Here is a 17,558-nt window from a genome sequence, read left to right on the forward strand (position 1 = left end):
TGTAAATACGATTCAGCAGAAGCGGCCGTCGCGGGCTGCATTCCTCCAATATCCCATCATGCGACAGTCGGGCTGTCAGTGCGGATGCTTTTCATAATTTAAACGGAAACGAAGAAACTGCGCCTGTGTATGGCCGCCATGTTGGCGCCTTTTCTACCATTACTTTATAAATATGACACTGAACACTTTATTTGTTTTTGTGTTCAGGATTAATATTTTTCCTGCATTACAATTTACATATTTGGAGACCGGTTGCTTCGTATGTATATATTTATTTTACCTGGCGTTTACCTAATTCAGGGTAAATACATGTACAGCCTGTTGTGCATGTAATCTAGTACATGCTCCAGTAGAAAGGGTATTGATTCTGTAAAAAGTCCGTATATTTTCAGCTACTGGGTGCTCTTCTGTGTTCGGTATTGCAGTTCTAATAGAGTTACGTTATTCTGATTAGTTATTGAGAGGGGAGGATGGAAATGAAGTCGATGATCAAAATGTGGCGTGACGGCCATGTTGAGCCACAATGGCGGCAGTTTCCGCTGAGGCTCGCGCTGCAGCCCCCCCTCCCCCCTGTCCCCCTCCGCCCCCCCCCGCCCGAGCCGAATGAGATCAGCTGACCGATCCCCCCTCTTCTCCTTCAGCGCTGCGCTTCGCCAGTCGACGAAGGGGAACGGGGTCTCCGCTGTCTCATTTCATAAAGGTAATAGATCTTTATATGTTTGCCTCAGTTACCGTCTTAGGAGATTCTTCAGCACTGCAATTTTAAGTTTCGCAGGTTAATGTACGCAAAATACGGATCAAATGTGCTTCTAACATCTTCATCTTGTCATCATCTCCAGTCCAGGCTGAATGAAGCCGACGGCCAAACAGCAACAACACACAGTGCTAATGAAAGGCTTTAGAATTCATAATAATGAGTTGGTGGTGTTTTCTGCTCCTAGTATTATTGCTACGAGAGCAAAGTACAATGTTTACTGGACTGGTGCGAAGGAACGTGTTTGTTTGTTTATTCACGTAGCAGAGTATTTGCACATCTGATCCATCTTTTTCAGTTGGACTTGATGCACTTGAGCTGACATTATTATTTTATTCTAGACATAATGCTTCTGAGTCACCGAGCGTGATGACCTGTGAGGCTGTGTGTCTTGTCTACTGTGTATTTTTATTTCAGCGCAATCATGACATAATTTATTATATGTGCCTTTGGAAAAAATACCGTTTCTGATGTAAATATTTATTTCCGGAAGACCGCTTATCCGTAGGATGGTGGTGGTGGTGGGGGTAGGGGTATGTTTGTGGGATATTGCTGGATATTGTTGCGGAGAACCGCTCGGGAACGACATGATACGGAGCGCGCGGTGAACGGGCTTCCATTGGCCATATTTCCTGTGGAAAAGGGGAAACTCGTATTTTCGTGCCGGCTCGTGACAGTCCGTCCTCACGCGGCGGTCATGTGACTGAGATGGCGGCAGCCGAGAAGGTCGCTCTGGGCCCGGCGAGCGCATCTTGGAGGTCCGGGCGCACACACGCCTCGCTCAACACCCCCGCTTGCTCTCGTCTTACAAGTATTATGGCTCCGGCACCTGGCCGCGTCCTCACGACTGATGCGCTTGACCCGCAGTCCTCGGTGCAGCAGGTACCTGCCCGTGCTTTCTCTGCCCTGTCTGCAGTGCCAGGGGATGGGGGTGTGTGACTGAAGGTCCACAGAGAAGATCCACTGAGAGCCACGTGTCCATCCACTTCTTCTTCAGTTCTGCTACCTGATTTGGATCGATACCTCTTAAACACAGCCTGACAGACATACGGTATGTGGTGCTTTTGCACCAGCCTTCGCTGAGCTGAGGCTTTAGTTTGTCGAAGGTCACATTCGGTGTCAGATATTTAACTTATGTTTTACATTTTCATTTATTCACGTAGATGCTTTGTCCAAAGCGACTTATGATGGATACTATGTAGTGTTATCAGCCCACACACCTTATTCACCAAGGTGACTTACACTGCTAGATACACTACTTACAATGGGTCACTCATCCATACATCAGTGACTTGCTGTGATTCATCCGTAGGTTGTTCTTGCTGCTTCAGTTCAGAGTATGTGCCTTGGTGCATGGTACAGCAGCAAGAGTGGGATTCAAACCCATCACCTTCGGATTACAAGGCAGTCGTCCCGACCAAGGCATGTTTCTCAGGTGGCTGTCAGTATGAGTGCAGGAGAAACCAGCCAGGTGCTGGACGACTGCAGTTCATCTCATTTTTGTCTCACTTCAGCTTGCTGTGTTAAAGTTAATGACGTGAAAGTTAATAATCATTGTGCATCACTTTGGAGAAAAGCATCTGGGAAATGAGCAAAGACACGAGACCCGGGTTGGGAGGGTTTTCGATGCTATACAGGGACATGCAGTCCTAATCCTTGGGACAGCTGTGGAGTGGACATCTCGCTTCTTTCTTTTGCTGTGGAACACAAAAGTACCATGATCATGGCGGAAAGAGTGTGATGAAGTCAGCGCTCGCGGTGGAGCAGGATCCTGGATGATGTTCACTTCCTATCATCTTCACCTGTTTTTCCATGTCTTTGTCAAGTGGCCTCACCTGGTGCTTCGTTGTGGTCCTGTGGTCTGAATTGTTTTCCTCCATCTCCGCATTTTTCTCCAGGTCCTCTGGGTCTCGGCACCTTCTGTGATGAATTTCTTCCCAAACCCAGGCGCTGACGACGTAGTCACGTGACGTTCGCTTGTAGTTTCCAGCTGAGGCTAAATGCAGGGAGGGGAACGATGAACAGAGGGAGACTCAGAACCTCAAGCAAGTCACAAGAGCTTGTTTGAGGAAGTGGAAAAGTGTTGTAATTCAGGGAAGAGCGAGTGACTGCGTGAGTGCAGGTCTGTCGAAGACTGGGGGATGCGGGTGGTGGTGCTGCAATAACAGACTTGTGTTCAGAGATGTGTGAGGGATGGGCAAAGGTGACAGGCGACAAGGAGATGTTGTACAGGACGTCCTGTTCATGTTCAGTGCTCCTTGTGCTCAAGGTGTGTGTTCTGTGGCTGGAGCAACAGGGGGCGTGTTGGTCATCTCTTGGTAATCCCTGCAGCGTACCGTCTGCGTTGAGCAGGATGTGTAAAGAGATTTGGCTCAGCCATCTGTGTGTGTGTGCGTGCCAATGGACGGACGCACACACACGCAGAGCTCCGAAGACCCACCAGGTGCAGTGTGTGAGTAGAGTTTCCCCTGAACCTGTTTTGCTGAGTCATTCTTCCAGGAGTGGAGAGATCATATCTTTGACCGTTACACGCGTGTATTTCCCACATATGGACACAGATGGATCTGTGTCTGCTGAGTGGTCCCTCTGTTGGACACGCAGATGAACATACTTTGCTCCCCTCGTGAACGTCTTGCTCATCACCATGGTTACTGGAGGTGGGATCAGCATCTCATTCGTTTAGGAGAACAACAGAGGGATGGATGAGTTGCTCCCAGGCTGTAGACACTGTGTGTGTGTGTGTGTGTGTGTGTGTGTGTGTGTGTGTGTGTGTGTTGCCAGTGTGGAGAAGCTGTGGGTTCCCAGTGTACAGGGAAGAGTAACTGCAGTGCTGTGTGTGTTCTGCCCCCACATGACTGGTGTAGATCACATGTACATTTACTTGTTTGTCTGACAGGCTCCTCCACAGCGACTCACAGTGTGAAGGTGCCCACAGTTACCTGTCCATTTAGCTGAATACTTTTTACTGGAGCAATTTAGGGTATGTACCTTGATCAAGGGTACTACAGCTGGGGGTAGGATTTGAACCTACAACCCTTGGGTCCAAAGGCAGGAGCTGTAACCGCTATGTGGTGCGATTACAGAAACGGTTCCACACTGAGAGATACAGTAAATATTGTGTATTATGTGCACTTGCAGTACAGTTTGCGTTCCTTGGTTCTGCAGACTCGGGATGGATTTTTCCAAGCTGCCCAAGATCCGCGACGAGGACCGGGAGGGCCAGTTCGGCTATGTGCACGGCGTCTCCGGACCTGGTCGGTGCCCCCGCTGACGAGCTGTTTGGTGTGTGTGACGGTGAGCTGTGAGCCCTGTGTTACCTGCACCGCGTGTCACATTGTCAGCTGTGTTTTCTGTGCCACAGTCGTGACAGCGTCCAGTATGGCAGGAGCTGCCATGTATGAGCTGGTACGTGTGGGACACAGCGAACTGGTTGGGGAGATCATTCGCTTGGAGGGGGACATGGCCACCATCCAGGTGTACGAAGAGACGTGTATCCTACCTGTGTGTGTGTGTGTGTGTGTGTGTGTGTGTGTCTGAAAACGCTCGAGCACAGGAGCCCTTTGAATGAGCTCCGCCTTCTTGGGTGCAACTCATTCTTGGCCTGGGGCTCTGAGTGCTGTGTCCCATCACTAGTTTTCCTGAGCCCCCCCCCACAGCGGGTGTGTCCGTCGGAGACCCAGTCCTGCGCACAGGCAAGCCTCTCTCTGTGGAACTGGGGCCTGGGATCATGGGTTCCATCTTTGACGGAATCCAGCGTCCCCTAAAGGACATCAACGACCTGACAAAGAGCATTTATATCCCGAGAGGAGTCAATATTGGGGCCCTCAACCGGGACATCAAGTGGGAGTTCTCCCCCTGCAAAACCCTCCGGGTAAGAGACCCCCCTGTTCCGCTGCACATGTGCCGCACTGTCAGGGTACGCAAAGGTGACCGTTCAACGAGCGCGCTCCCTTTGTGTCCTTCTTGTGTCTCCAGGTTGGGAGCCACATCACAGGGGGGGATATTTACGGCATGGTGTTTGAGAACTCGCTTATCAAGCACAAGATCATGCTGCCACCCAGGAACAGGGGCACTGTCACTTACCTGGCCCCACCTGGGAACTACGACGTCTCTGTGAGTTCCCTGCCCCCGGCCCTGGCCTCCGCCTGTGTGTGTGTGTGTGTGTGTGTGTGTGTGTGTGTGTGTGTGTGTGTGTGTGTGTGCGTCCACAATCTTCGCTGTTCACTAATTACAGCTCTGCGTGTTCAGGATGTGGTGCTTGAGCTGGAATTTGAGGGCGTGAAAGAGAAGTTCACCATGGTGCAGGTGTGGCCGGTGCGGCAGGTGCGGCCTGTCACAGAGAAGCTGCCCGCCAACCATCCCCTGCTGACAGGGCAGCGTGTGCTGGATGCCCTCTTTCCGTGAGTCCCGTCCCCCAGCGGCTCAGCCGCCTGCACTTGTCTTGGATGTGTAGTGGAAGCTGTCGGCGTGGGGCTCAGTGGATGAGCAGCGCGTGCGCCATTCCCCATGTACAGGTGCGTGCAGGGTGGGACCACAGCCATCCCTGGTGCCTTTGGCTGCGGAAAGACGGTCATCTCACAGTCCCTGTCCAAGTACTCCAACAGCGATGTCATCATCTACGTGGGCTGCGGGGAGCGTGGCAATGAGATGTCAGAAGTGCTGCGGGATTTCCCTGAGGTGCGTGATCCCCGATCCCAACTGAGACCACGTGAAACCACTAGAAAGCGCAAGAGTAAATATGAGTTGGAATGAAAATAATCAGCGTCCCTGTGCCACAGCTCACAATGGAGGTGGACGGGAAGGTGGAGAGCATCATGAAGAGAACAGCGCTGGTGGCTAACACCTCCAACATGCCTGTCGCCGCCCGAGAGGCTTCCATCTACACAGGTGCGTATGGCAGTGTGCGCTTAATACCAAGCCAGTGTCAAACCCAAAGGTGCGCCGCAATGTCGCGTCTTCGGAGCTCGATTCTGAGAGCAGCGCGGGCCAACGGGGACTACGTCACACAAAAAGCCGTAAAAGAAGGCGGTGCCCTTATCGAGAGCGCCTTGCAATGCCAACGCTGCAAAAAGAACATCAGCGTCTTACACTAGTACCGGGCAGTGTGCACACTGCGTAATTAAGGGTGTGCTGCTGCTGTAGCTTAAAGTTGTGTACTGAGGGTCACCCAGCGCACTGATTTTTACTGGTATCACTGGTGGTGCCGAACTTCTATGTTCGTTTAACCCCGATATGCACAGAAATGTATTGTACATTCGTGCACATTTAATAATTTACATCCTGCGAATGAATGAGGCGGTACGTCCTCTTCTGAACACCGGACTTGGACAATAGCAGCTCGTCACTGTTGGCACTTTTTCACTTCTGAGAAACGCTGGAATTTGCTGTCCTTCATTTATACTTGCACTTGTCTGTGTAACACTGGAAAGAAGGGGAACAATACAAAGTATGTCACTGTGACCTGGTGTGGCACTTTATTAATAATAATAATAATAATAGTAGTACTAGTAAAAAAACCGTGGCAGTGCACCACCCCTAGGTGTCAGCAGTGAGCTGAATCTCTCCGGGCTCCTCTGGTCCTGCTACCGAGAGTCTATGTGTGTCTGCAGGAATCACGCTGTCGGAGTATTTCCGAGACATGGGCTACCACGTGAGCATGATGGCAGACTCGACGTCGCGATGGGCGGAGGCGCTCAGGGAGATCTCCGGGCGACTGGCAGAGATGCCTGCTGGTGAGTGCAGCCCTTCGAGGAGAAATATAAATCTAAGGTCTCGCCATAGGGACGGGGCTTCCTCCAGAGCTCTGCAAGCAGCCGACTCACTGCATGTCTGCATGTGTTCGCAGACAGCGGGTACCCTGCCTACCTGGGGGCGCGACTGGCGTCCTTCTACGAGCGAGCGGGACGCGTCAAGTGTCTGGGCAACCCCGAGAGGGAGGGCAGCGTCAGCATCGTGGGGGCGTGAGTACAGCTTTCGTGGTGATGGCAGCAGTGTCTTCGTGAGCCCCGGCAGGCATCAGGACAACCTCTCTCTTCTCTGCAGCGTGTCGCCCCCTGGAGGTGACTTCTCAGACCCCGTGACATCTGCCACCCTTGGAATAGTACAGGTAATCCCTGAGTGGTGATGTGGAGCAGGGGAGGAGTGAGAGCGGGACCTGGACCTGCACGTGAACCTGCTTTCTGGCACCCAGGTGTTCTGGGGCCTGGACAAGAAGCTGGCCCAACGGAAACACTTCCCTTCCGTCAACTGGCTCATCAGCTACAGCAAGTACATGCGCGCGCTCGATGAGTACTATGACAAGCACTTCCCCGAGTTTGTGCCGCTGCGCACCAAGGCCAAGGAGATCCTGCAGGAGGAGGAGGACCTGGCTGAGATCGTGCAGCTTGTCGGGAAGGTGAGTCGAGCTCTTCGGCACCACGGACGCTGCAGCGAGGACCGCACGGGTGCTGATGTGGCAGTAAGAAATTTTGTAGGTTGCCAGGCATCTTCCTTTCGCCATGACAGGCATCTCTGGCTGAGACCGACAAGATCACCCTAGAAGTGGCCAAGCTGATCAAGGACGACTTCCTGCAGCAGAATGGCTACACGCCCTATGACAGGTGAGCGAAGGAACCTCCATGCCGACGCAGTCTCTGTCCCGCACCCGAACTGCTCGTAGACTGCGCCTCGCTGTGCTGCCCTAGGTTCTGTCCTTTCTACAAAACGGTGGGCATCCTGTCCAACATGATTGCATTCTATGACATGGCGCGACACGCGGTGGAGACCACAGCCCAGAGCGATAACAAGATCACCTGGGCCATGATCCGCGAGCACATGGGAGAGATCCTCTACAGGATCAGCTCCATGAAGTTCAAGGTAACGTCACTCTGATTCTAACAGCATTACGGTGGAGGCCCGCCCCGTCCGTGGGGGTGGGGGCCTTCGTGCAACCATCACACATTCTCTGCTGCCTTTCAGGACCCTGTGAAGGAGGGCGAGGCCAAGATCAAGGCAGACTACGCACAGCTCCTGGAGGACATGCAGAACGCCTTCCGGAGCTTGGAGGACTAAGCGCCGCTGGACTGGGGAGGGGGAGCAGTGCAGTATTCCAGCCTGAGTGTGAGCCTCCCTACTGTGTACGGGGAGGGGGGTATTCGCAGCGTATCCACATTCCGGTCTCTTTGTTTGGTTTGTGTTTGTTGTGAGTCGTGTTGTCGTTAACACACGTATGGGGTCATGAGCTTTTTACACTGCAGCGACTGCTGACCGCGCATATGGGTGTGTGCGCGTGCGTGCGTTCCTTCCTGCTCCAGTTGTCACCCATGACCCCTGACCTCCTGCTTCCCCAGGTGATTCCAAGCCTTTGCTGTAGACATAATAAATTCAGTGGATGTACTTATTCTCCTTCTGTAAAGATGATTATTAAAAGGTGACTTCAGCACAAGGGACAAAGTGATTCTGTATTTATTACTGGCAGGTTAAATATCCTCTTTGCTTCGATATGTTTCCTTCCTCACTGTATTTTGACTGTACTGTCCTGTGTTTTATGCCGTGTGTGAGGGTGCCGAGTGGGGCGTGCCCACTTCTCTCTCTCCTCTTTTTCTGTGCTGCATGTGTTGAGTCCCAAAGAGAAAAAGATAAGACAAATAAATGTCCAAACTGTGTCCTCTCTTCTCTTTTGTAACTGCAAGCACACAAATTGGGCTGTGTGTGAAAAGGCATTTTGTGCAGCAAGAACCACAGATGTCCCTGGAGCATCCACACAGCACCACCTTGTCCTGTGTGTGTGTGAGAGAGCGAGCGAGCGAGCTGATACTGAACTACATTTTAGGGCCAAGTTAAAACAGTGCAGTGAGTGTGTTGCATGTTTTCACACCACAAGTAGTGACAGGTGCAGTACAGCGATCATACAACCTGCTGCTGCCCAAAGAATAATGTCCCCCTTTGAGGAGGAGACACAGCTGGGATGACCGCCGGGTGGGACAGAACAGGATCGGCCTGTTGGACAGTGACACCACAGGAAGTGTCCTCCTTAAATGGGCACAGAACACAGAGGGGACCCAAACATCAGGGCAAGCTGGTTCTTCTGGGTGTGGCAACATTCCTTCATTCCACCTCCACTCTGAGTCCTGAAACATGCACGCAAAGAAAAAAAAGGCCTGCGGCTCACAAGCCTGTCCTCGAGCGCTGTCTCCACGTCCACAGTGGATCCACCACACGCCCGGCTCCGCCTCCTCAATGGGGTAAAGTTGGCATGTGGCCGTTGGCAACACCGTCCGTCTGTCGGCGGTGGCTGAAGGTGACGTCATGGCGGGGAGCTCCTTCGGCCGCTGTACGTGCGCCCCCCTCATTGCCATGGTACCCGTCGCCTGAGTGCACCCCCACCAGGTAGGAGAATTTGATGGTGTAAAAGGTGGTAATTTATAGCGGAGTGCAGGGTGTGCGATTCCACCGTCTGTGGAGAAGAGGTTCCACAGCGGAGCAGCATGGGGTGGGAACGGGCAGCTCGTCATGGAACACGCGCAACAGGTGCTGAGAGCCGGGAAGATGGGGTCGATCAGGGTAAAATGGTGTGATACAGCTGGAAAGTGATGGTGTATTTATATCTGATACCTGTCAATGTGTGCGACTGCAGCAGTGCGAATGAAGCTCCTTATGATGATGATGATGATGATGTCTCATTTCGGGGAGCAAACCGACAAGACGGTTGGGACACAGTTTGGCGCCGCAAACATTTTACTGTGTTTCTTGCCTGTGTTTTCACTCATGGGTTTGATCAGGTGGAGCTGATGGCCTCGAGCTTCGTGCACCACAAGGCAGGACGAACTGGTTCTTCTGTGCGTGTGTGTGCGTTTGTGTGTATCCTGCGTCCCTCCTGTAGGAGTGTTCTGTGTTGTGTGTCCCTCATGCGCTCTGCAGGCTCACAGTGTCCCAGGGCTCTTTAGGAAAAGATGCTGCAGAGAAAGTGAAGGACGGAGATGCAGCGCAGGTACAAGCTGAGGATCAGTGTGGTAATTAGTGGTGCGAACACACACACAGGGAGTACGGTGTACGGCCCCCCGCCAGGACCCAGAAACTGCGGTACGGCTACACAGCTGTCAGTGGCGTGTGTTTTTTCTCTCTGTCGCTGTCACTGGGATGGTGCTGCTGGCCTTCAGCGTGACGTCACAGCATCCGCTACCTGTTAATGCTATGTGGGCGGCTTTGCGTCGTCGGAAAATGTCTGGAAAGCAACGCTCTTCTTTCTCGCTCGTCGAAGGGATCCGGGTCTGACCTCATGGCTCAGCTGTCTAGGTCCGGAACAGGGGGCAACGCCATGGAGGATCCGCCAGCCCCGGGTGACAGCCAGCGAAGCTCCGAGGAGTTTGAGGTTGGCGCTCACAGCACACACACAATACAAACACAGTACAAACACAGAGTAGAAACACTGAGCGCTCTGCCCTCTGCTGGACGTTACGGGTCACGGCACTCGGGACTTTTGCACTCAGCTGCTTGTGGTTCCCTCTGCGTGTGTGTGCGTGCGTGTGCGCGCGTGTGCTCCTGCACTGAGCTTTGACCAGGCCGTGTGTTACACACAACCAGGATCTGTAACACAATGAGAAAAATATTTCCATGTGAATGTAGTAAATGCCGTTGCACTATAATAAAGCTCTATGCGATATTACGATGTTCACGATCATGTGCGGAAAGTAACAAACTCACTGTACTTTAGAATCACGCGTCTGCATCATCAATCATGAACTCTGTGTATTTTCTGCGAGATGACCGACACTGAATGAATAAATGTAATTAGTACCTGCACCACTTGTTCATCACATAAAAGCACTTTTAACATAAATCTGTTTCACGTCACTCGCGTAGCTCCACATGTCCACCCTTTCTCTCCAGTCTCTTTTCTCCACTCAAGCTGCACTCGCCTGCTACAAACAAAGAAGCGAAGAGTTCAAGAAGTTATTCAAAGAGCTGCCAGAAGCAGAGCGCCTCATAATGGGTGAGGGGAGGGAGCAAACGACGGAAACGCGGTAAACCCCGTGCCCTTCGCAGCGCGTCTACTTCACCTGCCTCTCCACACCTGTGCGTGTCTCCAGACTTTGCCTGTGCCCTCCAGAGGGACATCCTGATGCAAGGACGCCTCTACCTGTCTGAGCACTGGCTGTGTTTCCATAGCAACGTCTTCTGGGGGACAACGGTAAGTCGTGGAGACCGCAGGGAGAAGCAGAGAGAGAAGCGAAACAGTCCCATCAGATCCTGAGCCACCGGAGTGTTTGCCGGCACCTGAGGCGCTCCTGGGCTCCAGGATCGACGTGATTCAGACCCGAATGTGATGTAAGCGCTGTTAGGGAACAGGACAGATGGACCAGGGCCGGTCGAACCCTTTACCCTTCAGCGGCAGTCAGTGCCACAACCCCAGGGTGCAGAGAAGGACGACGAGTAAAACGTTTTCCGTTTTGCGCGTCTCTTTGGTCATTGGGGGGGGGGTAGGATTGACAGAGACACTCGGACGGAGAGGGAGAAAGGAGGAATGCGGAGAAAGACACAAAGGAAGCAACACAAGAGGGTCTTTGAGAAAAAAGCAGTTAAGGATCACATGCAAAGGGTAGCCAGGTGGGGATGAGCATTCGAACCCGGGGTGGGGGGGGACTCACCTTGTGCACCTTTCCTTTCAGCTCATGGTTGCCTTGAAAAACATCACCGCCATGACCCGGGAGAAGACGGCCAGGATCATCCCCAACGCCATCCAAATCTGTACCGAAGCGGAAAAGGTGCTGGGCAGCAATACGCACACGCACACACGCACACACACACACACACACACACACACACACAGCTGTACACCTGTGACCATGGACAAGTGAACACACTCTGCCCTTCCATACCGTACTGGGCTTCTGTACCACGAGAAATCTTCATATGTGCGTCTGTCATTGAGGCTTTTTTTCACGTTCAAAGCAATTTTTTCCGCAACAAATCCCAGTTCCCGCACAACGGGAATTCAGCTCTCTGGGTGACTTTGTGGACTAAGCTAAGCGGAGCCCAAAATGACTTTGAGGCCACATGTACCCCACATGTAGCAGAGCGACACGAGCGAAGAGACCGACTGAGGACTGACGTCTCCGCGATGATGTGTGTCTGTGTCCCGCAGCTCTTCTTCACGTCCTTCTCGGGAAGGGAGAAGAGCTTCCAGGGCATCTTCCGGCTGTGGCAGAAGAGCGTGGCGGACAAGGTGACCGGGCGCCGGGACCCGCCAGCGTATCCGAGGCTCGTCGTCGAGCAGCCGCGGCCGTGTTCGCCGACTCTCTGTTACGCCATATTCGCTCGTTTACGGAACCGGAGCAGAAGCAGCGACACACAAGTGGCACGAGAGCAGATCCCCTCATGGGACACACACCTGTCACCGAGCGCGTGTTTGTCAAAGGCCATCTGTCCCGTCCCCCTCGACAAGCGCCATATCATTTGCATTGTGGGCCGCGGAGGCCGTGCGAGCGATCTGTTGCCCGGTATCGGGGTGGCTCCAGACCTTCGCTCTACTCCTGTCTCTGTGCTGCATTTCTCTTCAGCGCTGTGTGCGCGCGTGTGTGTGTGTGTGTGTGTGTGTGTGTGTCTGCAGGGTGTGTGGCCTCTTACTCATCATCACGAAGTCCAAATGCGTGAGCTCGCTCCCGATAGCCACTCGGGGTGTACAGCACTGTAAAAGTGCTGGAGTGTAATGTTGCTCAGCTTGTACCGTGGTAAGCTCCTGTAAATGTGCTGTGTGGACCTGCGAGATCAGAGTAAACAGTTGTATGAAAACCTTTTTGTAAGCGGCTCTTTCAATGACCGTGGCCAAACTTGGTGCGCTCCATCCAGCACAGTACACGACGCTACACTCTTTAAACCTGCCCGTGTGGGCGGAGCCTCGCACTCCCTCCCGTAAACCTCGCCCCTCCCCCCACCTGCGTGACGTCACTGCCGGGGTTACGGCCGGTCACCGGACTGGAAGCGCAGGTGCGAGAAGGAAGGAGCATCTGGCAAAGTTACGGGAAATCGCTGCTCCGTGTTCGTGCCCTTGCGTTGCGCGCAGTGCGTCACGCGGCCGCTCCGTGCCTTCGCGCGCGCTCCCGCTCGGTGGCGTTTGAACCGTGTGTGGTTTCTCCCACCCGCCGGCCGGGTGTCGCCTCCCTCCCTCGCTCGCTCGCTCGCTCGCTAGGTGCGTGTGTGTGAGCTTTGACCCCACTGCGCTCCGTCGCCGTGTGCGTCCGAGGTCCGACTGAACTAAACCGCGGGCTGCTTCTTGCAGCCGCTGACGGAGAGCGAGCTGTGGCTCATGGTCCGACACCACTATGGAAACGAGCTGGAGCTGGAGCTGAGCCTCGACGACATGATGATGATGATGACGGACGGCGTGCAGGTAGCGGAGGGCGGCGCGCGCGCCAGGTAAGGAGCCCTTCACCACCCCCCTCCCCGACACCGCAGGGGATCACGTGGAAACGGGGGTTGAAACGAAAGAAAGAAAGAAAAAGAGAGAGGCAGGGAAATGTTTGTTCTGAGCCCTTTTACACGGGCTTCAGTGGTCGGGACTCCTGCGTGGGGCTCCGACCCCAACTCTGCCAGTAGGTGGCGCCACGTGCTGTGCTGTGGAGCGCAGCTGGCAGCGGCGGTGCAGACCCCGCAATGTGCGAGCCCGCTCACTTTCATCGGCGTTCGTGTCCCACAGCACGTCCACTAGAGCGGGAGGGGAGGACCACACCGGGAGACCGGCGGAGAGGCCGTCCTCCCTCCGCCTCGCGCAGGCCGATGGCGCGCCGGGCAACGGGAGCTCTCCCGTCCGGGACGAGACGCGGTCGACCCCCGCGGCGCCCTGCGGAAACTCCCTGAACGCGGTAGGAGCCCACGCTCTGGGTGGGAGGGGCTTGAGGTGCAGGCAGCTGTCAGTCAAAGAAGTGAGCAGGATGGAAAAGTCTCTGCTGTTAAACGAGTGGCTCTTCCTTTCCTTCCCTTCCCTTCCTTGACCGGTTTCAATGCCTCTCTCTGCAGGAAGACTCTCGTTCTCAGCCGTCCCGTCACAGGACCCCTGACGCATCCCTGGACAGGGTGACTCCGGAAAGAGTTTCGAAGCGGTCCGAGCCGTCTGTGGATCGGACCGTCCAGGAGAAGGGCCCCAAAGCGTCCGAAGCGTCTCTGGACCGAAGTGCCTCGGAAAGGGGTTCCAAACGCTACGAAGCGTCTCTGGACCGAAGTGCCGCCGTAAGGGGTTCCAAACGTTTGGAAGCATCCGTGGACCAGACCGTACCGGAAAAGGGTTCGAGTCGCTCTGAACCGTCTTTAGATCGCACCGCCCCGGAAAGGGGTTCCAAGCGATCTAATGCATCTCTAGACCATTCTGCTGCGGAAAGAGGTTCCAAACAGTCTGAGATGTGTTCGGAACCTAGTGCACAAGAACAGCTTGGCAAGCGGTCCGACTTCCCTCTTGATCTCAACGATAACGGCGATGTGTTGGACTACAGCAGCTCGGAATGTGCAGCAGAAGGTGAGGTCATGCTGTCTTTGAATGGAAGCTGTGCGAGTGGAGATCTTGTCTGTGTGTGTCATCAAAGATAATGGTTCTCTCCCTCTTCTCCAAACAGAGGAGCGCTTGTGTCCGTCCCAAGTCCAGGGCAGGGTGTTTGTGAACCGGGTCTTCCACATAAGTGCCGACAAGATGTTTGAGCTCCTTTTCACAGACTCGCCCTTTAACCGCAGGTTCATGGGTGCTAGGAAGGTCACGGGTAAGTCTTGCTGTGCAACCAACATCGTGGCGCTCGAGGCGTAAGGTGCACAAGAACATGAAGTGCGATGGCTGCCCCGTGTCTTCAGGTTGCACCGCTACACCTTGGCAGAAAGACACCTCTGACTCTGTGAAGAGGACACTGACCTACACAGTCACGATAACCAACCCGCTGGTAGGAAAGTCCTCCAGAGCCACCGAGACCCAGGTAAACTCCAGCGCCACTGCGGCTTTTGGCGTGCTGCGTGTTTGCACATGGGTCACGTGTGTTCCATGTTCCTCAGGTCCTGTACAAGAAGAAGCATGAGGAACAGCACTACATGGTGGAGACAGAGGTGTACATGCATGACGTTCCTTACCACGACTACTTCTACACCCTCAACCGTTACTGCATCATCTACAACTCCAAGCGCAAGTGTCGCCTCAGGTGCTGTGCTGTCAGAATGTGTGTGCGTCTTACCATGCATGTAGGTGTGCCGTGCAGTTTCTCGTGGCTGAAGGTGATGTTCTCTCTTGCTCTGCTCAGGATACACACTGACGTGAAGTACAAGAAGCAGCCGTGGGGTTTGGCCAAGTCCTTCATCACGAAGAACTCCTGGAGTGGTTTGGAAGAATACTTCAGACACCTTGGTGTGTGTTGCTTCTACTCTCTGGCGCGGGTGTGCGCGTGAACGCACGCACGCACGCACCTCTCTCTGCATCACTGGTGAGGGTGATGGTCCAGGCAGCACCGTGCTACAGCCTCTCAGACTGGTTCTCCTCTTTGCATCCCCATCCCAACCCCCTGTATTTTCACTTTGCTGCTGCTGTCATCACCCCCACCCCCGGGGGCCAGAGAAAAGTGCACGACTGCATCTCAATACCGATAATGGACCATTAAGTGGTCTCACTGAGCTAGTCACCTTGTAAAAGCCAGTCCCTTGTGTTCTCTTCCAGAAAGTCTGTCCCAAGTGTATGATGCGTTAGCTGAATTAGAAACTCAGCCTCTGCGAGTGTGCGCGTGCGTGTGTGGTGGGGGCGTTACCGTGTTCGCACGTCTCACTCTCCTGTGTTCTCTGTATGTTGCCTTTACTGTGATGCAGAGGCAGAGCTGCTGGACGAAGAGGCGGAGCTAACGCAAGGGCCCGGGGACCTCAGCAAGGCGGGGGGTCTTCGCAGGCGCCGCAGGGCCTACAGCCGATCGCTGCCGGAACACTTGAAACCCGGCAAGCAGTACTCCGGGGATGCGGGTCAGCGCCGGGAGAGCCTTGCAGGTTGGCCTTGATGGCTCTCGCATTTACTCGCACTCGTGCTCACGTGCTACGTCTCTGAAATGCGTCCCTTCGCCCACTGCAGGGGGTCTGGACACAACGGGCCCAAAGAGGTGGAACCTCAGCACCATTGTGGCAGCCATGAGCTTCTTGTAAGTACTCTGCATTATGGGCTTTGGCGCACATCCCCGTGTGTGTATTGCGTGCGGTGTCTCCTAAGTGAACGTTGTCCTTTCATTCAGACTTCTGCTCCTCACGTTACTGAACTTGGGCCTTTTCTTCAAGCTGTGGGCAATGGAGGATGTGGCCCAGCAAATGTACCTGAGCACCAAGCAGAGGCTACAAGAGAGGCCGCACTCCAGGTGAGTGTGTGCAGCAGGTTGTCGAGCTGTAGCTGAAGGTTAGCACTTACCCCAGTGTTCTGAACCTCGTTCTCTCTCTCTCTCTCTCTCTCTCTCTCATACCCAGTTTGAACCCAGACCTTGGCTCCCGTCCACTCTCTCCCAACAGAAGCAAAGAGGATATTCAGCTGCTGAGGACTGTGTTGGAGGAATCCATTCAGTTGCTGGAACAGGTGAGTTCCACCCTGGTCCGCATGGGGTAAAACCTCTGCCTCCGGAGTGTCAGGCGTAGGACGTAAAGATCCGTACCCAGCCTTGTCCTCGTTGAGCTAACGGACTTGTGCTCTGACCCCCCGTCCCACCCACGACAGCTGCGCAGCTCTCTGGTGGTCCTACAGCACATTTTCCAGGTGCGCAATGACACGAGCCCTCATCGGTGATCCCGGCCAAACGGGCCCATGAATGACCGCGGCGGCTGGACTTCCCACCCTGAGGACCGAGTGCTGCCTGGTACCTCATGGAAGACGGGAGGGTCTTCGCCAAACTCTGCTCAGCTCTGGTGTTTCCGCTGCCTGGTGATTAGCTGGGGCACCGAATAACCTTGCAGAATCATAACGGTGGTGATTTCCACTTTACGTTGGTTTACTTCAATTTAGAGTTAAGTTCTTCAGTTCTTCTTGCGTTTAGAAGTCCCTGCTGAGAGGCTGAAGCTGTGAAATGTACTGTAGATTTATGATGAATCACAGAAGTGCTATGTCTGCATGTACTGTATTCCTCAAGATGTGTGTGTGAGAGGGAGGGAGGGAGGGAGGGAGGAACATAGTGTGAACATGTACTGCTGGCAGCTTACCAGAGTACAGGATACTCCAGACCCTGAGGTCTGCGTTATGGTGCAGCTGATTAAATTTTAAATTTTGATTCCATGTTTTTTCCCCTCGGTTTTAAAAAACAATTTTAATAGAATTTTATACATATGTGTATAGATGTTTATTAGTAAATAATTTAATGTATTTAATGCAGGATACATTTTTTTTTGTGAACGTATTTCCCGAAGCCTCAGGTTTGCTCCGACACATGTTTGTTCCTTCAACAGCGCTCGATTCCGCTGTGAATCTGAGCTCAAGTGAAGTTTGCAAGTTTGCAGCCGTAGTTTAAAAGTGTTTCCTTGTATTGGGGGGTAACAACGTATCGCATTCCTGCGCTGTGCTTGTGTGTTTGGGGGAGCATCCCCTCATGTGTGCGGTGACATGGTTCTGGTTCAACACGCACACTTCTTTTTTTTTTTTTTTTTTTTTTCCTGGGGGGGGTTGTACTTCTCTAGAATTTTCACTTTTGTTTTAGGTCTCTTACTAAATGTACAAGTGTGATTGCGCACATGATTTGTATTTGGTTCGTGGAAATAATTCTCTTTTCATTGCTTTCCAATAAAAAGGTTCCCTTTTCTAAGTGTCCCTTTTAAATGGGCGAGTAGTAAAAGTGGGAGCGCAGGT

At 53.4% G+C, this 17,558-nt stretch overlaps 2 protein-coding genes across 6 annotated transcripts; both read left to right on the forward strand.

The window, feature by feature from the left end:
* The first annotated feature begins 624 nt into the window (after positions 1-624).
* atp6v1ab (ATPase H+ transporting V1 subunit Ab) lies at positions 625-8,177 on the forward strand. Of its 2 annotated transcripts, XM_018761150.2 has the most exons (16): positions 625-700; positions 1,671-1,805; positions 3,920-4,008; positions 4,116-4,244; positions 4,411-4,625; positions 4,730-4,867; positions 5,003-5,154; positions 5,269-5,431; positions 5,533-5,641; positions 6,364-6,486; positions 6,600-6,714; positions 6,797-6,860; positions 6,945-7,148; positions 7,259-7,353; positions 7,438-7,609; positions 7,712-8,177. In XM_018761150.2, exons 3-16 carry the CDS (start codon positions 3,927-3,929, stop codon positions 7,802-7,804), a joined length of 1,854 nt encoding a protein of 617 aa, XP_018616666.1. In that variant the 5' UTR covers positions 625-700; positions 1,671-1,805; positions 3,920-3,926; the 3' UTR covers positions 7,805-8,177. The 2 variants fall into 2 exon arrangements, with proteins under 2 accessions (XP_018616666.1, XP_018616665.1); XM_018761149.2 differs by lacking the exon at positions 1,671-1,805.
* A 202-nt stretch (positions 8,178-8,379) lies between these two features.
* Positions 8,380-17,535, forward strand: gramd1c (GRAM domain containing 1c). Of its 4 annotated transcripts, none has more exons than XM_029248714.1 (18): positions 8,380-9,814; positions 9,993-10,103; positions 10,622-10,724; positions 10,822-10,922; positions 11,401-11,496; positions 11,877-11,957; positions 13,011-13,147; positions 13,428-13,593; positions 13,748-14,240; positions 14,338-14,478; positions 14,567-14,685; positions 14,762-14,904; positions 15,004-15,107; positions 15,560-15,730; positions 15,813-15,879; positions 15,970-16,089; positions 16,196-16,301; positions 16,440-17,535. In XM_029248714.1, exons 2-18 carry the CDS (start codon positions 10,011-10,013, stop codon positions 16,506-16,508), a joined length of 2,310 nt encoding a protein of 769 aa, XP_029104547.1. In that variant the 5' UTR covers positions 8,380-9,814; positions 9,993-10,010; the 3' UTR covers positions 16,509-17,535. The 4 variants fall into 4 exon arrangements, 3 of the variants coding, with proteins under 3 accessions (XP_029104547.1, XP_029104548.1, XP_029104546.1); XM_029248715.1 differs by having other exon boundaries at positions 8,380-9,121; XR_003797305.1 differs by having other exon boundaries at positions 8,380-10,103; positions 16,013-16,089.
* The last annotated feature ends 23 nt before the right edge of the window (positions 17,536-17,558 follow it).

The sequence above is a fragment of the Scleropages formosus genome, chromosome 24 (genome assembly GCF_900964775.1).
Source record: "Scleropages formosus chromosome 24, fSclFor1.1, whole genome shotgun sequence".
Taxonomy (NCBI): Eukaryota; Metazoa; Chordata; class Actinopteri; order Osteoglossiformes; family Osteoglossidae; genus Scleropages; species Scleropages formosus.

Excerpts from the sequence above, each read along its gene's own strand:
- atp6v1ab (XM_018761150.2), top strand. The coding sequence starts at position 3,927 with ATGGATTTTTCCAAGCTGCCCAAGATCCGCGACGAGGACCGGGAGGGC. Across the intron at positions 4,626-4,729 it reads CCCCCTGCAAAACCCTCCGG|GTTGGGAGCCACATCACAGG; the intron begins GTAAGAGACCCC and ends TTGTGTCTCCAG. Across the intron at positions 6,487-6,599 it reads ACTGGCAGAGATGCCTGCTG|ACAGCGGGTACCCTGCCTAC; the intron begins GTGAGTGCAGCC and ends ATGTGTTCGCAG.
- gramd1c (XM_029248713.1), top strand. The coding sequence starts at position 9,921 with ATGCTATGTGGGCGGCTTTGCGTCGTCGGAAAATGTCTGGAAAGCAAC. Across the intron at positions 11,958-13,010 it reads AGAAGAGCGTGGCGGACAAG|CCGCTGACGGAGAGCGAGCT; the intron begins GTGACCGGGCGC and ends TGCTTCTTGCAG. Across the intron at positions 15,108-15,559 it reads AGAATACTTCAGACACCTTG|AGGCAGAGCTGCTGGACGAA; the intron begins GTGTGTGTTGCT and ends ACTGTGATGCAG.